This window comes from Paramormyrops kingsleyae, chromosome 2 (genome assembly GCF_048594095.1).
Source record: "Paramormyrops kingsleyae isolate MSU_618 chromosome 2, PKINGS_0.4, whole genome shotgun sequence".
Taxonomy (NCBI): domain Eukaryota; kingdom Metazoa; phylum Chordata; class Actinopteri; order Osteoglossiformes; family Mormyridae; genus Paramormyrops; species Paramormyrops kingsleyae.
Window position 1 is genome coordinate 10,513,524 of NC_132798.1, and position 19,649 is coordinate 10,533,172.

At 39.3% G+C, this 19,649-nt stretch overlaps 1 protein-coding gene across 1 annotated transcript in view; it reads left to right on the forward strand.

Annotated features, from left to right (window-relative positions):
- Nucleotides 1–19,364, forward strand: part of rorb (RAR-related orphan receptor B) — a 35,575-nt gene extending 16,211 nt beyond the window's left edge. The window contains exons 2-10 of the mRNA XM_023803252.2: nt 5,692–5,777; nt 6,337–6,478; nt 7,065–7,475; nt 8,798–8,919; nt 10,163–10,295; nt 10,451–10,558; nt 11,376–11,486; nt 12,162–12,274; nt 12,918–19,364. Of these exons, the coding sequence (XP_023659020.1) occupies nt 5,692–5,777; nt 6,337–6,478; nt 7,065–7,475; nt 8,798–8,919; nt 10,163–10,295; nt 10,451–10,558; nt 11,376–11,486; nt 12,162–12,274; nt 12,918–13,073 (1,382 nt within the window). The 3' untranslated portion in view covers nt 13,074–19,364. The remainder of the gene's footprint in view (nt 1–5,691; nt 5,778–6,336; nt 6,479–7,064; nt 7,476–8,797; nt 8,920–10,162; nt 10,296–10,450; nt 10,559–11,375; nt 11,487–12,161; nt 12,275–12,917) is intronic.
- The last annotated feature ends 285 nt before the right edge of the window (nt 19,365–19,649 follow it).

Sequence of the window (19,649 nt, forward strand, 5' to 3'; positions counted from 1 at the left end):
GGGTTAGCTGGCTTTATCTTGCATGGCATTCGATTGCTTCATTATTTATTGTATTAAAGCTGTATCAAGGTTACGCAGTACAGCACTGCTCCTCGTAAAACAGCATATGTAATACGTATTAAATATGGTCAAGTTAGGAGAGTACGGCAGTACAAAGAGATGGGGGGAACCTCTTAAGTTGCAGATGGACAAGACAAGGATTGTGAAAGCCTCCACCAATGCATAGCTTTTTTGCTGCCTGGAGAAATCGTACACCGGCTATGAAGCTAAAGCAAGGCTGGACAGGAGCTCCTGGTCTCTGCAGATGAATCAGACACAAAAGTGACCACAACAGACGACGCGTCACCCTAAATCTAGCTGAGCTGCAGCCCACGGCTGACTCAGCTGTTTGAAATAATTAGCCATGGTTGGAGGTTCCTGTCGTTAGCGACGGAGAGCCAGCTCCGTCGAGGCCTTCATTTCGGCAAGAGACGGAGGCAGAGTGCCTCACAAAGTGACTTGCTAGGGGTGAGCTGAGCACCTGTATGCTTCTAGCTACACGGGGCCAGATGTGCATCAGACCTTTAATCAGTGCTGCTGTGATCTCCGACGCGCGAGAATAAATAAAACCGGACTGCAAACCATTTGAGGCGGAGAACCTCATGCCCACTGACCTCTGCTTCCTAGAATGAACTTTGTGGCCCATTTATGTCAGTGGAGCATGTGACGCAACTGGGAATGACTACATTCGGGACAAAGCGTGAGGAAAGTAATAAGAAACCACATATAAATATTTCAATCCAATTAAGAAATGAGAGGCAGGGAGGCAAACAGTGCAGAATTGGAGCTTGTACCCATCAACATGTGCACCGAGTGATTGTGGTATGTGCAATATGACAGACATTTTGACATAATTAAAACACAAGAATATGAGAAATATTGCAACAGAGAAGCTACAACATAGTCAGTTCTCATGATTTGGCTACTGAATAATTAAGCATTGAATTAGTACTTCTAAGAACTGTGGCTTCTTCATTACCAGCAAGCTTATTACAAATCCCAACTAGGTCTATTTTTTCCTTTGTTCTGATTAAGTTGGTCAACAAATACTTTCCATTTGTCTATGGTTTCTTGAATCGTTACCGGTACCCTACTAACAGTGGTACTATGTAGTCACGATGGTACACCTTGTCTTCCTTTGAAAATGACATACATGAATCAAAGCCTTCTTAGTCGCTGTTCTTCAGGGATTAAACTCATTCCATTATTTTCCATGTTTTATTGTACATGATATATATAAATGAAGCCTCTGTTGTGTATAATTCACATAAAACATTGGGACGTCATCAGTATAATTAATATCATCTTTGACTGGACTCTACATCATTTTCTGAATGTACGCAGGAATTTGCTCAGTCCAATGAAATCCTGTGGTGAATCAATAGGTTATGTTCATTCATCCATATAGAAACCTAATAGAAATTAATTTCTGACATTAACTTCTGTCCATGGAGATGAATTTACACAACAAACCCCCAATGCTTTTGGTCCCTCCCCCTAGGAATAACTCTTTCATTCTTTGGGTTATTATCTTGCATATTTATATACTAGATTTTGAATTTCATTTGTGTTTACATTGTGTTGTCAAATAAGTTACTTCCTTTCCTAGCCCTTGCGAAATGACCTGTTTTTGGAGCTATTTATAACACATGGTCATTGGACATGGTCTCGATGCAGTAATAATGTGAAGGCTTACAATGACTTTCTCTGTATGCGGTCACCCTGACGGGAGTTCTGTGACCCAGTTTGGAGTTGGCACCGCTAGTTTGTGGGAAGATGGCTTGGTTAAAGTGGGTCAGTAAAATTACAAGTCTATTAACCCTGACTGTTGCTTGGATGACACTGGCCTTGCATGGACACCGACTACAACCATGACCAAAATTGACACGTACCTTTGTTGCACTGTAGAGACACACTTATTATTCATTTTTATTCATTTTTCATGTTTTTCATTAATATCTTCAGCAACATGTTATAAAGTAAATATCCTAAGGTCTGATTTCTCATTCCAATATAAATCACATCCAGGCACGTCTTTAACCTCACTTTCCTTTGGGAAAGTCTTTTGGGTCAAAAGCTATCTGCAAAATCTACTGCTTTGTAAGTAAACCACAGCGGAGAATATCTGCTAAACAGCTAGGCTCTGTAGATGATAATTTAAATAGAAGAGCATTTTATTCATTTTTAAGCATTTTGTTAAACAGGTTTTATTTTCAATGACACATTCAAAGCCAGTGACGGTTCTCATTAATTCTCCCACTGCACAATCTATTGTCTTCTTGAAAGCGTTGTTTTCGCATTCTTTATATGAGCGAATTAATAACTGCCATTAACCTGACGAAGGCAGGAGTCTGATAAAAGACTCCTCCAGATTGTTCCTGTCACTGCTTCTCCATGGTAGGTTCAATTGGTAAGGAAGTGAACAGAAAACAAAAAAAAACTTTCTCTTAGATCCTCCTTAGAAGTTCAGGTCCATGTTGACTCACTACTCATTACTGATAGAAGCTCGTGCCAGTCAGTGTGCGTCCATCACAATGCACATGAATTGATTCTTAAGCTGTCACATGACATCGTTACCTGAGATAAAAGAATTATTCTTTTAATGATACATTAAAATATGCAGTTACATTAATTAGAAAAATATTGTGCTTTTTAGAAATAAATTCACATTTGATTTCCACTGTTTAATCCAGGTTGAATAAGAGATTAAATATTTGTGTCTCACGATTGTGTACCTTTACAATGTCATTTGCACCCCAAACAGTGTGAGTGTTTCTGAGCACTTACAGGTACGCAGACCCATAATTCCAATTAGTCAAGAGCTTTTAAGATATTTTCACCTACTACTCTGAGAAATCACAAGTACATGTGTTTGTCAGATTCTGTATATGATACGAATTACCGCAAATTAGTCTCATATTCTATATATGCATCTTTTTGATTTCGGCAGCATTTTTGTAAATAATGAGACATCCCATGTTTTTCAACCACATAATCCGTTACACAAATTGCCAGAGACACAGTCACAGTCTGCATTCTGCAGCAGTGGCGGATGATGGTCCTCACCTCTGATTACAGTCTCACTCCTGCACTACTTTAGCCTGCCCCTGATTCTCAACAGGGTCCAAGCATCTTGACCTCACACTTCACTTTATAGAGTGCGCTCAGAGTGCCTCAGACACCTCCTGAGAGGCTGCCACAATCGGGGCAAAGAGTGACAACTACAAGGAGGTGAGGACATCATTGATTTCTACCTTCTATCGAGGCTTCTTACTCAACTATCTTCAGATCTTGCCTTCCCACCTTCCTGCCTGTTACACATTTTCCTTCTTTTAAATATGATTGCAGTGCAAATTGATGAGACATTTGGATGATGACATTCATAAAACATAAACAACTTATATCACATGTAAAATATATGTGTATAATTTTCCCTCTTTCCAAATTCACAAAACAAAATGTCAATACCCTGCAAACTCACACTGAATAAGCAGTTGCAAGGTGGATGGATGGATGGATATTCAAAATAGAACAATATATAGTGACACGATACTTCTGGGTTTTCTTTAAAGATGTTATTTAGTTGTTCTTTGCAATTTTCTTACAGTGGGGCAAATTGATTTTTGTTGATATTCTTACTGCCGTTTTCAAAATATATAACTAAATTATACAAAAAAGCACCATATGTGAGGAAATTAATAAACATCTTTTTAATATTATTTTTAATTTGGAAATGCCAGGCCATTTTGTGAAACGTGCACCGCAGGATGTTTCTCACTGAGTGCTTTGGGTATTATGGAAGAAAAAGCAAATGACCTTCTGTTAAGTATCCAGAGATTGAGGGTGTCCAGCCTTTCATCAGCATTAAAACCCATCCGTGACTGAAACTTAAGCCAGAGAGGCTGATTTTGCAACTGGTCCTAGATGATGAAAGTTGGCAGGGACCAGTCAAACAGGTCCCCGGCAGACTGGTCCGTAGCTTAGCGAAATGGAACATTCCATATCCGACACGTATTCCCGTTCTAATCTTATTATGAGGTCGCTGTCTCTGCTTATCCTGTCAACCCAGAGACAGCGGTTGTACATGCATATCCACTCTTCTCACACACACACGCACACACACCCATCTCACACACAAACACATACACACACACGCTCAGCAGGTCTCTGTGATATTGCCGAGCACCTTACCATACTGACACATTAGCATAAGGCTGCAGAAAATGAAAACTGAACTTGTGGGTAAGTGTGAGGTTTGCTGTTGGCACGTGACAATGTGAATAAGTGTGATAGCAGTGAGAAACGTTAGCTTTTATGTCTGCATATCCTTGTCTCTCCGACCCTTTACTGGAGAAGCAGTTATTTCGATGGATTGATGAATAGATGTGAATAGATGATGAATATCTTACACTACAAAGATTTTGAGATGGATCGTCATCCACTCTCCACAGACCCTCCTCAAAATCTTTGCAAACAAAATCATAATTGCATTTTCACTGACTATATTAATTTTGCAGTAAACCTTAGGATTTATCATACTGGTATCTGTGGCCAACATGTAGAAGTGGGTACGATTTAATTTGCATAATGCTAAAGCAGTAATTATCCTTTCTATCAATGACGTTTCATTCATTCTTGTGTCTTTCTTGTATTCCTGGTCACATCTGTACTGTAGCTGTTTTCTCACTTTAGGATTTTACTTGAACAGAGTTACGAATTACTAAAGTTGTTGTACAGTGTCCCTGTATTTTACACTTCAGTAGAATAATTCGTGGTCAGACCTTAACGGTGGTTTTCACCATGTTGCTGCAAGAGAAAACTTTTTTTTTGCTACCTGACTGAAACAGACTAGTCCACAGCTATGAAAGATAAAAAGGGATTTTCTGTATCTGCTAAACCATACTGAAGTACAGTAAAGCAGGTGTAGAAATGTTTTAGGATTAGGTTGCATAGCTAATCTCTTTATGGTGCGTGTGCAGTCTCAGCAAGTGCTATATGTGTTAACTCACCTGTGGATACATTGTGGGACAGGTCTCAGACGGTTAACTCTCATCCGTGGGCCGTCAGCAAAGCTATCACATGCACTGAGTATGTGGCATTAAACTGTGCTGTGTGAACTAATAAATAGCATGAAACCTGTGTTCAGTATTGATACAACTGGATGAGATAAATTCAGGTATTTTTCTTGGAAAGTTGGTCAAAACTGATACAGAATGGAGTACTTGGTTAAAGAGCAGAATTGACAGCTAGTTAGAATGGATACGTAATAATTTTCAATCAGTCAAGCAATCATTTAATAAATCACTCAGTCACATTCCAGTCGGAGTATGAATGTATGATCCAATACGGTAAGAATCAACCCATTATCCATTATTATTTAGTATTCTGATAGGTATTCTGTCACACAAAACACAGATTGTCTGTCTTCTCTTTTTGCCTTATATGCACACATTACAATTTTACAATTTTTTTCAGATGGAGTAAATCATAACGTTTCTGCAATGACACTGAAGCTGTACATAGTATATGATGAAACTTACCAGGAATGCGACAGGAATGATCTGTATGGAGATATGCTGATTTGAGTTCCGGTGTGATAAACAGGCCTCTTCATTGATGGCTTAAATACCTGCAATGTTATTTACTTTTCAGCCCAAATTGAAGTTATACCATGCAAAATCTGTGGAGACAAGTCGTCTGGAATCCACTACGGGGTCATTACATGTGAAGGCTGCAAGGTGAGGAGGACATGCTACACATTAGTGTGTTTGGAAGCACATTCCAACTAATCTTTAAAAAACTGTATTTTTTGCATAAATACAGTTAAGGAAGCCAAAGGGTAAATGACACCCACAAAACAAACTTCGATATAATCCATAACCTGAGCTCATCCTTAAACTGCAAAACAAGAAGTTCTACAAACTTGACAAACAGTTTTGTACCATCTTTGTCATCCTCACATCTAATTGAAAAACACTCAAACTAATATTTGTCTTCCTTTTATACCTCATAGCTAGGTTACTTTGGTGAGCCTTAGCACTCTCTTTCCACTCATCATAAAGTGTGTGATTATTCTGTATTAGTTAAGTAAATAGCTGCTTACGTCGGTATATCCACTATGTCAGTCGGTCAACATGCGTCAGTAATGTGATGAAATCTGTATATACTTATTCCAAGTAAAAGGAAAATTTAAATCCATAATGAATCGATTCTCCCTTTTCCCCTTGTTGTTAGTAGATATGTTGAATCGGCGCCATTTTATTTTCGGTAATATTGTCCAATTTTGGGTCCATGCAGGGATTCTTCCGAAGGAGCCAGCAGAATAATGCTTCATATTCCTGCCCTCGTCAGAGAAACTGCTTAATCGACAGGACGAATCGAAATCGATGCCAGCACTGCCGTCTGCAGAAGTGTCTCGCCCTGGGAATGTCTAGAGATGGTGAGAAGAGCACCCTGTGCCTCGGTTTAACAAAGTCTCCAGCTTTAACCCGAAGTAAACTCGAACTAATGTCTCGGTCCCACCACCTTGCAACGTCTGGGGTCTGAATGACAGAATGAATATTAAATATCAATTCCAATACAGCAACTAATATACCAAACCCCAGCTACAACCTTTGTATTGCTGGAAAGTTGCAGTAACTTCTCCAATAAAAGTGAAAATAAAAAAAATAAAAAAATAAAAGTGTTATTAGAACAAAAACAGTTTCAATATATCCACTGCAGGATTTCAATAAGATCCCACAAAGCAAATCAGCAGATTATATGTTTTTGATGAGTAAATATCTGGTAGCAGCAAGGGATTCTGAGCCCCCTGACAAGATGCTACCTTGGGCCTCCTCAGTACCTTCTGCCAAATGGGAGGGGGGGTGCCCTGGGACCCCCACTCTCATACAGGCCCAGAAAGGCATTCCCTCCTGGTGATGACCCTGGAGAATGCAAATAGTTTTATGCTATGCAGTGCAGACCTCAAGTGAGACCTTCGAATAAGTGAAAGCCCCCCGCCTCACTCTCTTTGTCCCCTACAGCGGTGAAGTTCGGCCGCATGTCGAAGAAGCAGCGTGACAGTCTGTATGCGGAGGTGCAGAAGCACCAGCAGCGGCTGCAGGAGCAGCGGCAGCAGCAGAACGGCGAGGCGGAGGCCCTCGCCCGCGTCTATACCAGCAGCATCAGCAATGGCCTCAGCAACCTCAACACGGAGATCGGCGGCACCTACGCCAACGGGCACATCATCGACCTGCCCAAGGTGCCGGCCGGCACCGGCTTCTACAGCGTGGACTCCACACAGCCGTCCCCGGACCAGTCCGGCCTCGACATGTCCGGGATGAAGCAGATCAAGCAGGAGCCCATTTACGACCTGACGCCTGTACCCAATTTATTTACATACAGTTCGTACCCAGATGGGCAGCTGGCACCCGGCGTCACCATGTCTGAGTTAGGTAGGCAAACCTCATCGCTGTCTACCCCCGTAAAGAACACTCTTTGTTTGTATATACCTGCCTAAGGAACCTCATGGCTTTTATGAAATAAAATAAATGAAAATACATTTTCGGCAACAAAAGAGGGGATGGAATAGGATGTTAATGTTTCACAAAAAAATGTGTAAATGTGATTTCTGATATGCAGTTTCTTTTTTTTCTTTTTTGGGGCTGGTAGTAATATTAGAAGCTGGCCACAATGCCAAGCCTTGTGTTTGAGGAAGGGTCCATATGGGCTGAATGATGACGGTGACTCATGTTGATAAGCACTGACTCAGAGATGACTCCGCCTTAAAGGGACTTCAACATGTATTAGGGTTAGCCGCCCTATCAGTACATTTTAAATATACACCATATATAACTATATGCCTAAGTGTATATATACCGTATATAAGTATATGATGATGAGGCATGGCTGTACTTTTCGAATTGAAAATACTAAGACATCAATTGAATAGTCATTATTTGTCCACTATGATTTCTGCTACAATGCTGAACCTCATTCTCCCGTTAATGTATCATAACTTAATGCACTTCATGCACGTTGAATCCAAATCATTAACAAATCAGATCCAAATATAGTTCTATTCATGTTTTAAAAGCAGGGAAAAGGGAAATGTGCACAAAGAAAAATAAGATGCTATTAATCATTCTCACACTCTTTAATTCCTTCTCTAAGTTTGAGTAACAGTGACATTCAAATTCAAAGAAGGCAACGCGGAATTAAGAGCAAGCCAGAGACTCGTTCTGCCTTAAATGGGGAGCATTTAATTACTTTGTGTCTTTAGATCATGAGTGGTGTGGAGGGGGCTGCTGCTCTCCCAAAGAGACGCCCGGTATATTTCATTAACCAAGTGTTGTCACTTATCAATCACAGCACGTATGCTGCCACCGCATAACTCTGTTTCTTTTTATGTGCCTCTGGAATTAAGGGAATGTTGCAATGTAGATGAAGATATAGAAACTGAAATTGCATCATGTGAACTTATCTGTTTTGCAGATAAGAGTGAGAAGGTGTCTAAATTTTTGAGTTTAATTATCATTGAACTCAATTTAAGATGGAAGGTTTCTTCGCATGTAGGGTCAGGGGTAAGGGTTACGTAGACCTGTAAAACGATAAGGTAGTTAAGCTGATCTAATTCTGTAAAATATTCAGCTACCTAAAGGGAGATGAAATTCTGTTAACAACTAGCAAGCGAAGCAGGAAATGCGTAAGGTGGCTTCCTCTGGTCTTGGGGCTGGTTCGTTCCAGCTCCTTAGCCCACTTTCTGTGTCCCCCACAGATCGAATCGCACAGAACATCATAAAGTCCCACCTGGAAACGTGTCAGTACACAGCAGAGGAGCTGCAGCAGCTTGCGTGGCAGACCCACACGTACGAGGAGGTCAAGCTGTACCAGAGTAAGGTGAGTGTTACAGAGGCAAGGACCCTGTGATAAACAAACACACCACTGCATCACCCTTCACATCCCTCACAAACATTATCTTTGAAAATCCCTCAACCATGTTAACCCCCGACAGATATCTGGTCTTTTCCTGCCATCTCAGCCCGCTTGCTGTCAGTGGTGTGCTCTGCATTTTTTCCCCTCTTTAAGACTAGACCTGTCCTCTAATGGTTTGGCTACTGGCTTGCAAGAATTCCACCGCTTTTTAAATGTAGCATATGACCTCCCTAAGGCTCCATCGCAATAAAGGAAAATGCCGGTACCATATCTAATCCAGCTAGTGCAGAAATAATCCCACCAACACCGGCCTATTGTGCTGGAAATAGCAGAGGCACAGCATCCTCCCCAATGGAAGACTTTTTTAAATTAAATGCACAGATTTGCAATTAATACCAAATAAAAAATGGAATTGGAAAATGATACACAAAGTCAATTCCCACTGTGCAAAATTGATTATTGGTAATTACTTCAGAAGGCTTTGAAATGTCTTCTCTCATAAGGAAAATCAAAACTATTTTTACATTTGCTTTTATACTTTACCTTGTTCTGCTCATGTTGTTTTTCACTTAAAAACGAGGTCCTTGTATTTGTGGTAGAACCCAGTAGTACCTCAGTTCAAGCATCATTATTCTGAGAAAACGAGGGCACTAAGGAATGTGTCAATAACATTTAATGATAAGAACACAATGTGGCAAACCAAATAGGTATAACCCTAGTGCAGTGGTTACCAGTACACCAAACTATAATTAACTCTGGATCGCATGATCGATTCCATTTACTCAGTCAGCCAGTTTTATCATGGAGGGATCCCCCTCTTCTCCAGTTGGTAAATGTTTCTGGAAACAATGGACCTTGGTTTTGTTATTGCTGATGGAATTTGGTCCACAGGGAAAAATTGTCGAGGACCCCTGCCCTAATCTTTTACGTCCTTTCTGTCCAGATGCTCATGTGTGTGGGACCAATTGTGTATTTTAGGCATCTAAATGGACACCCCCTATGTGCTGTTACAGTACTGTACTTTATTTGAAAGTTTTTAGTTAGCTCACTGTAACTATGCTGTTTTCATTTTAAAAATTTTTATTTTATTTTAAAGTTATCAGTTATCTAGGCACTTAGGGCAGCTAAAAATCAGATCAAGCTGCCTGTGCTTCTATTTCATGTGCATTTACTGTTTTACTGTATTGTTTTATTGTTCGGTCTGAAGACGCGGGACGTGCTCTGGCAGCAGTGCGCCATCCAGATCACTCACGCAATACAGTACGTGGTGGAATTTGCCAAACGCATCACGGGCTTCATGGAGCTCTGTCAAAACGACCAAATCCTCCTTCTCAAATCAGGTAGGCTGGAGGCGCGTCGAAAAAGCAGTGCGAGCTTCCGTCGGTTTTAAATTAACGTTAATCTGGCACGTAACTGGGCAGGCCTTCTGCCGCGATGTCGGGCAGCAGTGAATGTGGCCGCTTGAATACGGCTCATCTCCTCCCTGTCTCTGAAGGTTGTCTGGAGGTGGTGCTGGTGAGGATGTGCCGCGCATTCAACCCACTGAACAACACCGTGCTCTTTGAGGGAAAGTATGGAGGCATGCAGATGTTCAAGGCTCTAGGTACGGCCTTCGCTCGCGGCCCTGCTGGACACGCTCAGCCCAGCGTTCCAATTTGGGTCAGAATGTTGGCATCTGATTATTAGATAATTAGTAACACAGGAAATAAAAAGCAGAACAGAGCTCCCAGCTTGTGTGATGCTGTTTATAGGTCAGAGAAGTAGAGCAGGTTTGTGGTGGGGTGGGGGGGTGTAATTAGCATTGGAAGGGGAGGGGTAGAGGTTGTTTGTAACTTGTTACCGTTAACATGTAGACTTGGACATACAGAACCACCTTTAATGAAACTGATTTGAAAATTATTAAGCAGATGGATCTCCTATTCAAAATGTATCATCCTACTAAGACGCATCTCGAAGCACAGAAAAAAAACTTGTATACCTACATACCACATACAGAGCAAGCAATGTCTTGTTAAAATACTCTGGACAATCATTTGGTGTTGTTTTCCACAAAAAAATTAGGAATATTTATAAGAGTAATTGAATAGCAGAATGAAGAGAGCATGTAAATAAAGATATCAGATCTCAATAGTAAGTGCAAGAGTGTCAGGCAGTATGAGATGCAGGTATCTTTGAGTAAGTCCCTACAAACCTTGTGTACCATTTACTTTACAGGCACTCAAGTTGCTTAGAGATAGCCTATAGACAGCTTGTGAGGTACTAGTCATTGTTTATATAAGCATTCGTATGTAACTGTACACATTGCATAACAGTAAGTGTGTGCACATGCATCGCTGACGAGTACTGTGTGTCTGTACGTGTAGGTTTAACTCTAAGCTCCTTGGTCTTTGTCTCGCTCTGTTTCCCTTCGTTTCCATCAGGGTGTGACGACCTCGTCAGTGCAGTCTTCGAGTTTGCCAAGAGCCTGTGCTCCCTGCAGCTGACGGAGGAGGAGATAGCCCTGTTCTCTGCCGCGGTTCTCATCTCCACAGGTGAGGCTGTGGCTCTGTCACGTCACCAACCCCTGAGTAATTTCTCCACTTCCTAGTACAGCAGGTTTTGGGGTCAAGGGCCAAAAAAGCAGAGGTTAGGAATAAAATCTCAGCTGAAAAGGGACAAGGTCACATCAGTTGTTGAAAGAATAATATTTAACAAAAGAAGCAACTCAAACTAAAAGATGACCTGCAGATGAGCATATCACCCTCTTTCCGGGGAAGATGCCCCTAACTCTCAATAATCAACCTGGCTGACCCAATTTTAACAAGGTGACCAATGCAATCAGGGTGAAATGGACTGTAACAGTTTGTGACATTTGAGCCTTACGCATTTAAAGACTTGCCTCTATCTTTCTTCACATGGGGGTGAGGGAGTCAGAACCCATCAAAATCCCTGAAAGAAAGTCCTCAAAGAAAGATAATATCCAAACAAAATTTGTCCATGCGTCCCCTCCCATGCGTCCCCTCCCATGTGCCCGGCTTCCTGCACTGGATAAGCACTTGTACTGGATGTATTGATGGATGGATGGAAAATATCTGTACTTTTTTCAGATTTTTGATTGTTACAATTTTCACTACCTGTATAATATCCTTTGTACACGAGAAACTCAAGAGCCAAAATCTAAAATGGCCGTGAAGCAGCTATGGCAGTTGTCCTTCTTGTTGTTTTAGATCGGCCCTGGCTCATTGAGCCACGAAAGGTGCAGAAACTCCAGGAGAAGATCTACTTTGCCCTGCAACACGTCATGCAGAAGAACCACCTGGACGAGGACGCCCTGGCAAAAGTAGGACTCTCTCCCTGGCAGCTTCGTCTCTGTCGTCCTAGCAGACGGCCACACTCCCTAGACTATAGTCGTACCTTGTTTGTGAATAACGTGACAGAATTTGAGTAGTAACATAAGTAACAGGTGATTACGCAGCCCCCCCCCCCCCCCACACACACACACACACACAGGATCTGGGGCCGCAGGAGGCAGTGCTCATGTTCCTTTTAGGTTTTCTGTCCTTTTATCGTGCTCAGGCAAATGGCAGACTTCACAGACCCCAGTGTAATACTGTAACGTCCCACCAGAAGGAGAGCTGAAATTTCTCGTTTAGTCCCTACAGCAGTAATCCTCTGGGGGATCTCTGGAACTTCCAGTTTGATCTTTCCATCAGTTAACAAGGATGTCTAACACTGTTCTTGCAAACTCTTACTGAACCCTGTCTTGTTAAATAACTTTATTTTCTCTCAAGGGTAGTGAGCTTTGTTTGTATTAAAAATCAGGAATCAATATGTTTTTAAGAAATGTTAGCATTCCCACTAGAGGCGATGTCTTTTCTCGCTGTCGTGTCGGAATAGCCCTCGTGATTCCCACACTTGCCTGTTTTTCAATGTCCTTCTTTGCTGACGGTTTCATTCTGCTGGTGCGCCCTTCGTCCTCTCAGCTGATCGCCCGGATCCCCACGCTGTCGGCCCTCTGCACCCTACACACGGAGGAGCTGCAGGCGTTCCAGCAGTCGCATCCTGAGACGGTGAACATGCTCTTCCCGCCTCTCTACAAAGAGTTATTCAACCCGGACTCTTCGTGTGGGACCAAGTGACTGTCTCGGGTTAGCTAGCGTGAGCGTGGAAGTGGAGTGATGAGTGGGCCCAGCCATCTGCGAGAATTAGCCAGTGCTGACAGGAAAGCCACAAAACACAACACAACAGCAACGACAAGCAAAACATCTCAACTGGTACAATGGGAATGTCCAGCACTTCCAGTTTTATTCACCGATACAGTCTAAGAATGTAAATACGCACCTGCTATGAGGAGCTTTCAAAAACTGACCAGAAATGTACAGATTTTAGAACAATTTAAGTTGTCTTTTAATTGGGTAAGTTTGTTTTTCTCTTCAGTTTTTTATGATGTGATATTACTGGCTCAAGGGGAGGTGTTGATATTTTTTTTTCAAATTTGATTCAGAAACATACTGTAGATATATTCCAGTGTAGTGTGAATTTTCAGTATTAATTCTCATTCTGTTTATAATTTAGTAATAATTTAAAAAAATATTAGCCTAAAAGGCTAAGAACTGTCTATGTGTTTTTTAGTTTTTCATGTACAGAATTTGTAAAGTTGACTTTAAAAAAATGTTGTTTAACGGGAACATATAAGTAGGTTGGGTACATTTTAAAAAGCCTTGTCTGGATTCTGTAGATTTGTTCACTTTACAACAAGGGTATTACGATTATTATAGAACTGTAATTTTTTTCTTAAAATAACTAATTTTCCACATGAAGACGTATTTTGTGAAAAAGGTCTGGCTGAACAAAGTCTGCTTCTATTGTCAGACACTTTTTGTAGCTGCAATAATGTTAGTGTGTGCTGGACTGTTGTCGAACAATCGCTGAGAGCCACTTGTAGGGAAAAAAAAAACAAAATTTATATTGCACTCCAGTTGACGCTCAACGTTTACTGAAAGTTATTACAATGCTATGTTGTGACAACACTTGGTCACACAAATCCTGGAAACCTTTTGTGAATGATGTAACTATGACCTCTTAATCTGTCAACATTTTGCACACTTGGTCTGCAAAGACGTCCTGCCAGAGGCCGATTGGGAAAAGGACTCTCGGAGAACAGCAATAATTGTTTTTTTTTTATGACTCAAAATTTACGAGACGAACCTGAAGCAGGGGAGTTCTTATTACTGGGCCTGTTTAAGCAGAAACATGACACAGGCACAAAACAAAAAAATGAAGTATATGTATAAAATAATGCAAATGGTATAATCCAGCATTTAAATAGTTTTCATTTGTTTTTGCTCCTAATTAAAATAGAGGAGCAATTCTTGTTTAAGAAAGATAAAACTGCCACATTGTGTTTTAATTGCTTTTTATGTGTAAGTTATAGCAAACCATCGTAACCACAAAAATCACATAGTTAAGATCCAGTTTTCTATTTATTTTTCATCTTTCCAGACCGAAGCCAGATAGGGGTTTGCAGCAAAGGCCATGTAATACTTGAAAAGAGCGTTTGTTTTTCATTCTACAATTATTGGGATTTTTTTTCTCATTCCCATATGCATTTCTACAAACAAGACATGCTATTTATTTCATTAAAGCTGGGTTTGCCAAGAGTTTTCACATTAAAGTACCTTTTTTAATTACCCGATTGTACAGGAAGTCTGCATGATGACCAGGGGATGTAGAGGTCATGTGATGAATCTCATAGGTTCCCTTGTGCCACACCTGCAAAATTTGCCCATAGGGCTGCCATCTGTTCAGTGACCTTATAAACAGGCATGTGGACATTTTTAAATTCCACTAACATTCTTAAGCAAATGTATGCTTAAAAACTCATCCACAAAGAGATTTAATGTTATGGTGTGTGTCATCAAGCAATTGGTCCATTTAAATGAAGCTTGTTTCTATATGCAATCAATAACAGGGTAAATATCAAATGGTTTTCCAGAAAAAAAAATATTTTATCTAATAATAATTGTTGAAACCTTACTGGTTGTGACCTTATGGAAACCAAGAAAAGTGTGGCAATTGAGATATTACAATGAAAATGACATCAATTTAAATTAACGACTATAAAAAAAATGTTTTTTAAATTACCTGATAATCATGTCATATCAGGTCATGAAATATTGCATTACAGTACATTGCGGGAATACAGATGTCTAGATGAAAGTGCCCCAGAAAGTCCAGATGATGTTTGTATAACACCATTTGTTCACAGTCTACTGGAACTTTCCACACAGAGCCGTTCCCCTCGCTTCGGTTTACAGCGTCTCACAGATGGGAACCCGGGACCCTCACACAGCAAAGCACTTACCAGTGTTTTATTTTCTTCCTCAAACAGGGTAAATGAAATCATTCCACTGGAACTTCTGCAGTTTACAGTTGCAATACTTTATTTGAACTTTGTAGTTAACTGTGCTAGACAATCAGTGTGTTTTATTTAATTTTTTTGTAGTATTTATATGAAATTATCTTCATGTTTGTCTATTGTTTTTGCATTATGTAATTAAAACATATTTTATGGCCACTCAAATAACTGCCTTTGGTTAGTATACGTCCAAATTTATTTATTTTTGACTTCTCAGGGCGCCTGTCAGTTACTAACTTTTTCTATTTTCACGGCAGTTTAAGTCTGACATTTAATAATAATTGATACTTTATTGATCCCTATGTGGAAATTCTCTTCACACCTCCACCAACTTACTCTCTGTGGGTGAGAGCAAGCTCTCTGTGGGTGAGAGCAAGCTGGTCATAAAGGGCAGCCACCTGTAGCAGTACCCAGGGAGCTGGGGGTCTTGCTCATAGACCTGCAGATGGCCTGAGGCTTGAACCAGCAACCTTCTGATTACAAGCACAGAGGCTTAGCCCACTGAGCCACACGCTGCCCCCAGTTAAAAAGGTAGTTTACTAATAATAATAATATTGCTAAATTTGGAATAGTACTTTGCAATTGGTCTTTGCTCCTAGATGCAATGTTTTGTACATTTTTATATAAATTAAAAGAGGAAAAGCATAATGATTAATTTCCAAATAGGTTAAGATACAGCATTATGCCACTAGATGGAACCATCATAAAGACATTTTCACAATTTTACGTGGAAACTGGATGCATTGTGCTTTATGATGCGGGAACCTGTACCTAAGTTATGCAGTATATGTAATATCATATAATATGCATAAAGTATAACATAATATGATCCATATAATAGGGCATAGATTGTAAAAATTTAATTGAACAGCTTATTAGTCAATCTGACCAGTGCAACTTATGGGAGAGAAAGAAAATATTTTGACACCTACTTTGAATTTAAAAGATTAATTAAATTTACATTTGCCATATTTAAATAAATTTGGAAATACGAAAAAAAAAAGAAATATTCATAGAATATTCCGTTAGTATATTAATATTATACTTTTTTCAAAACCCCTCCTGTTTCTTTCTCATTTGTTAATAGAGTGCACTGTGGTAGAATGAAAACCAGTCTGAGAATCCCTTTGTATTTTGACCTAAAGATGATGTTCTTAATTATTCCTACTGTCCCGTCCATTCCGACTGCAAGCCCTGTAATGCCCAGAGCCCCCCTCCTCTCGAAGAACACCTCCGAAAGACAATCACTTCTTGATGCAGCCATTGCATGGTTGAATTTTTTCTCAGGGAACTGTATTTCTCCTTGAAAGAGAACACAAAATTGTGACCATTTGGAATTATTTACCCATGGTGTTTAAAGTAGGAAATACCCAGACAAGGCTTTCATGTGTATTTTTATATTGATGACAAAAAAAGGCTGAATTTACTATCTGAAACAACAGTACTGATTATGTGTGCTTGTTCAAGAGCAAATGGCAATAATCATTCCAAATGAAACCCATGCTTTTCTGTAAATAGATTTATTTGCATAAAGATTTCTTTAAGCCGTTGTGATGATTGATCGAAATTTATGTTGAATAATTCTTATGCAAATTTAAGTTTCTCATGTACAGTAGGTCTCAGATTGCATTGATTGGTTCTTGATGCACATTCAAAAGTTAAATTATTGAAATATATAGAATAAATTAGCCAGCACCCTCCATCCAATGCACAAGAAGCAGTGATTTCAGGTGAAATCTTCTGATTGTTGTTGCAATGAGGTTATTTTTCTGTGCGGTTTGTTTCTGATGAGACTGTGAAGAGAGACGGTCTGGGAGGAAGTTCAACACTGTTAAGTACTGTAGCAATAATTGTAAGCATTTACTATTGTCATCTTAGCATTGAATGACTGTCTTAATTTTGTTATTATATTATTATTGTTGTTGGTACTGTTTTTTTTTTTGCATGCCGTCCCATAACAATGAAATGTTTGATCTTTTGGAATTTTTTTCCATATGATGCAACGGGTGGGGTTATGGTAAGGGACTAGGAGATTTCTTCTCTTTGAATGTCCTGAAGTTGCAATTAATATGTGCTGTGGTGAATGCATTATGGTACACGTGCCTCGGTAGGATTCTCATTCACACTCTTCACATTATTGCGACTCTTCTGAAATTGGTATTCTGTTTTGGGGAAGGACAGTGACCTCTCACATTGGAGCTTATGGGTGGATCAAAGGTAGGGGTGGGGCATTGATGTCGTACTTCAAAATCTACTTATGCAGAATGCATGCGTGTAATTGGAATAGAAGTAACTTTCACTTTTGTTAACTTATTAAATAGAATGTTTCTGCGTCCCAGAACATGTAGCAACTGTAACCAAAACTTCTTAACAGTACTTAGTGTACATGTTTTTAAGAACAGAATAAGGTCTTAATAAAAGAAAAAAACAAGGAAATAAAAATAATTATTTAAGTGCCATAGCTAGGCTGAATAATTTGAACGGCATCATTGGATAGATGCGTTACCGTGTTAGTTAACTGGACAAACAATCAGAAGGGGAATTCATAAGCAAATGTAATTCATTTGTTTTGTTTTGTTTTTTCTGACCTGTGAACTTTGACCCAGCTGTAAAGGAGATGTTACGAACCTAGTCCCTGTATCAGCAAACAGTCTAGGTCTCTTTAATAGGCCTGCGTTTGTGATGTGCAGCGTTTGTCTAAGTTCTTTATTGATACAGCCTCTATAGTGTTTCTTCCTTCAAGTTGTAAATATAAAGCGAAGATCTAAATCGATTTTGTTAAATTCTATATATTTTACGCTTTTGTAGACGTCTTTCTGGGGAAAAAATAAAGGAAATTTTATTGATGCATTTCCTCATTTTATAATGCAGATATTTCATTTTTGTTTTTCTACCATAACTGATTGTAATGCATCTTTTCAAGCATACTATAAAAAAAGAATACTTTTCAAGCTCCTTTTAGTACAGACCAACCCAGTTTTACTCGCGCTTTCCTGACTTTCCAAAGAGAATGAACTGAATGTTCACTGAGCAATTTTGCATCCTTTATGCAATGGTTTGTCATGTACAGTTGGAAGTCACGCACAACACAGATGAGTCTTTTCAGAGACATGCCCAAATGGGCAGTTGTATTTTTTTACAATTACATGCTCTGGGCAGAGCAAAACCCTTACTAAGAGAGGTCGTTTATAAACCCCTCATGTTCAACGTGGCATTCCTATTATAGGATGGCTTGACTCTACCATATTGTTCACTGGGAAGGGCACCTCTGAGGTGCATCAAAGGGACAGGCTGGCCGCTGTACGCAAAGTTTGATCCTTTGTAGAGAAAAAGGCAAATTGACAATTAAAAACAAGTCAGTGCTAAATCTACACTCCACTTCTCTACGCCACCCTCCAGCAGATACATGCAAATACAAATATAAAACCATTTTTAAGAATTAAAAAACAACGGAATATTTTGAACTTAAAACGAGATTTAAAAAGGGTAATTTTATGTATATGTGACCTACGTCTTATTTTGAGATAAGTACATAAAATGCGTAATTTATACTGAAACTACAAAAAAATCCTTAGCGATCATTTGAGAATAAATTCTTCAGTTAAAAGAGACTTCTTGTGTTTTTTTTTTTTGTAATTCCCAAGTCATTTTAATAAATTTGCCTTCATGCTTATTTCTCCTAAGAAATTAGTGATTTTCCTTTATAATGTACAAAAAATATTTTGGTAGCAAATACTTTTTCTGTGTTAACATCCCAGCAAGTGGTTCAATTAAAAAAGGAAAGTGAAAGGTAAGAATTTATTGTTTGTAATTGTAAATACAAAATTATGTAAAGCATCTACTGTTTTACATTACATTAGAATGTAAAATAAAGTTCTTAAAGATGTAGTTCAATGCTGTTAGAATTCATTTTATAATGTACAGAATATTCTGAATGTTTGCTGTATATGACAATCAATGTTTGTTTTTGCTCCTTTGATGCTAAGAAATAAAGTGCATAAAATCCTTCACATACTCAGGCATCTTTATCGGTGCAAATGTATATATCTACAGGAAGAGTTGCTTTGGATTTTTAAAATGACTATTTAGATATATAAAAAAAAAAGATTATTCCTCATGGTCCTGACCAAGATAAGGGGATAGAAGATAGATGGTTGGATGGATAAATGGAAAACGATCATGCTATTACTGGTCTGTACAAAGTATATTTTGTAGTATAAGTTGATTTCACATTTAACATAACAAAACAATAAAACAATACCGGTGCGTAATATGTTACTTGCCCTTCTAGTGATGG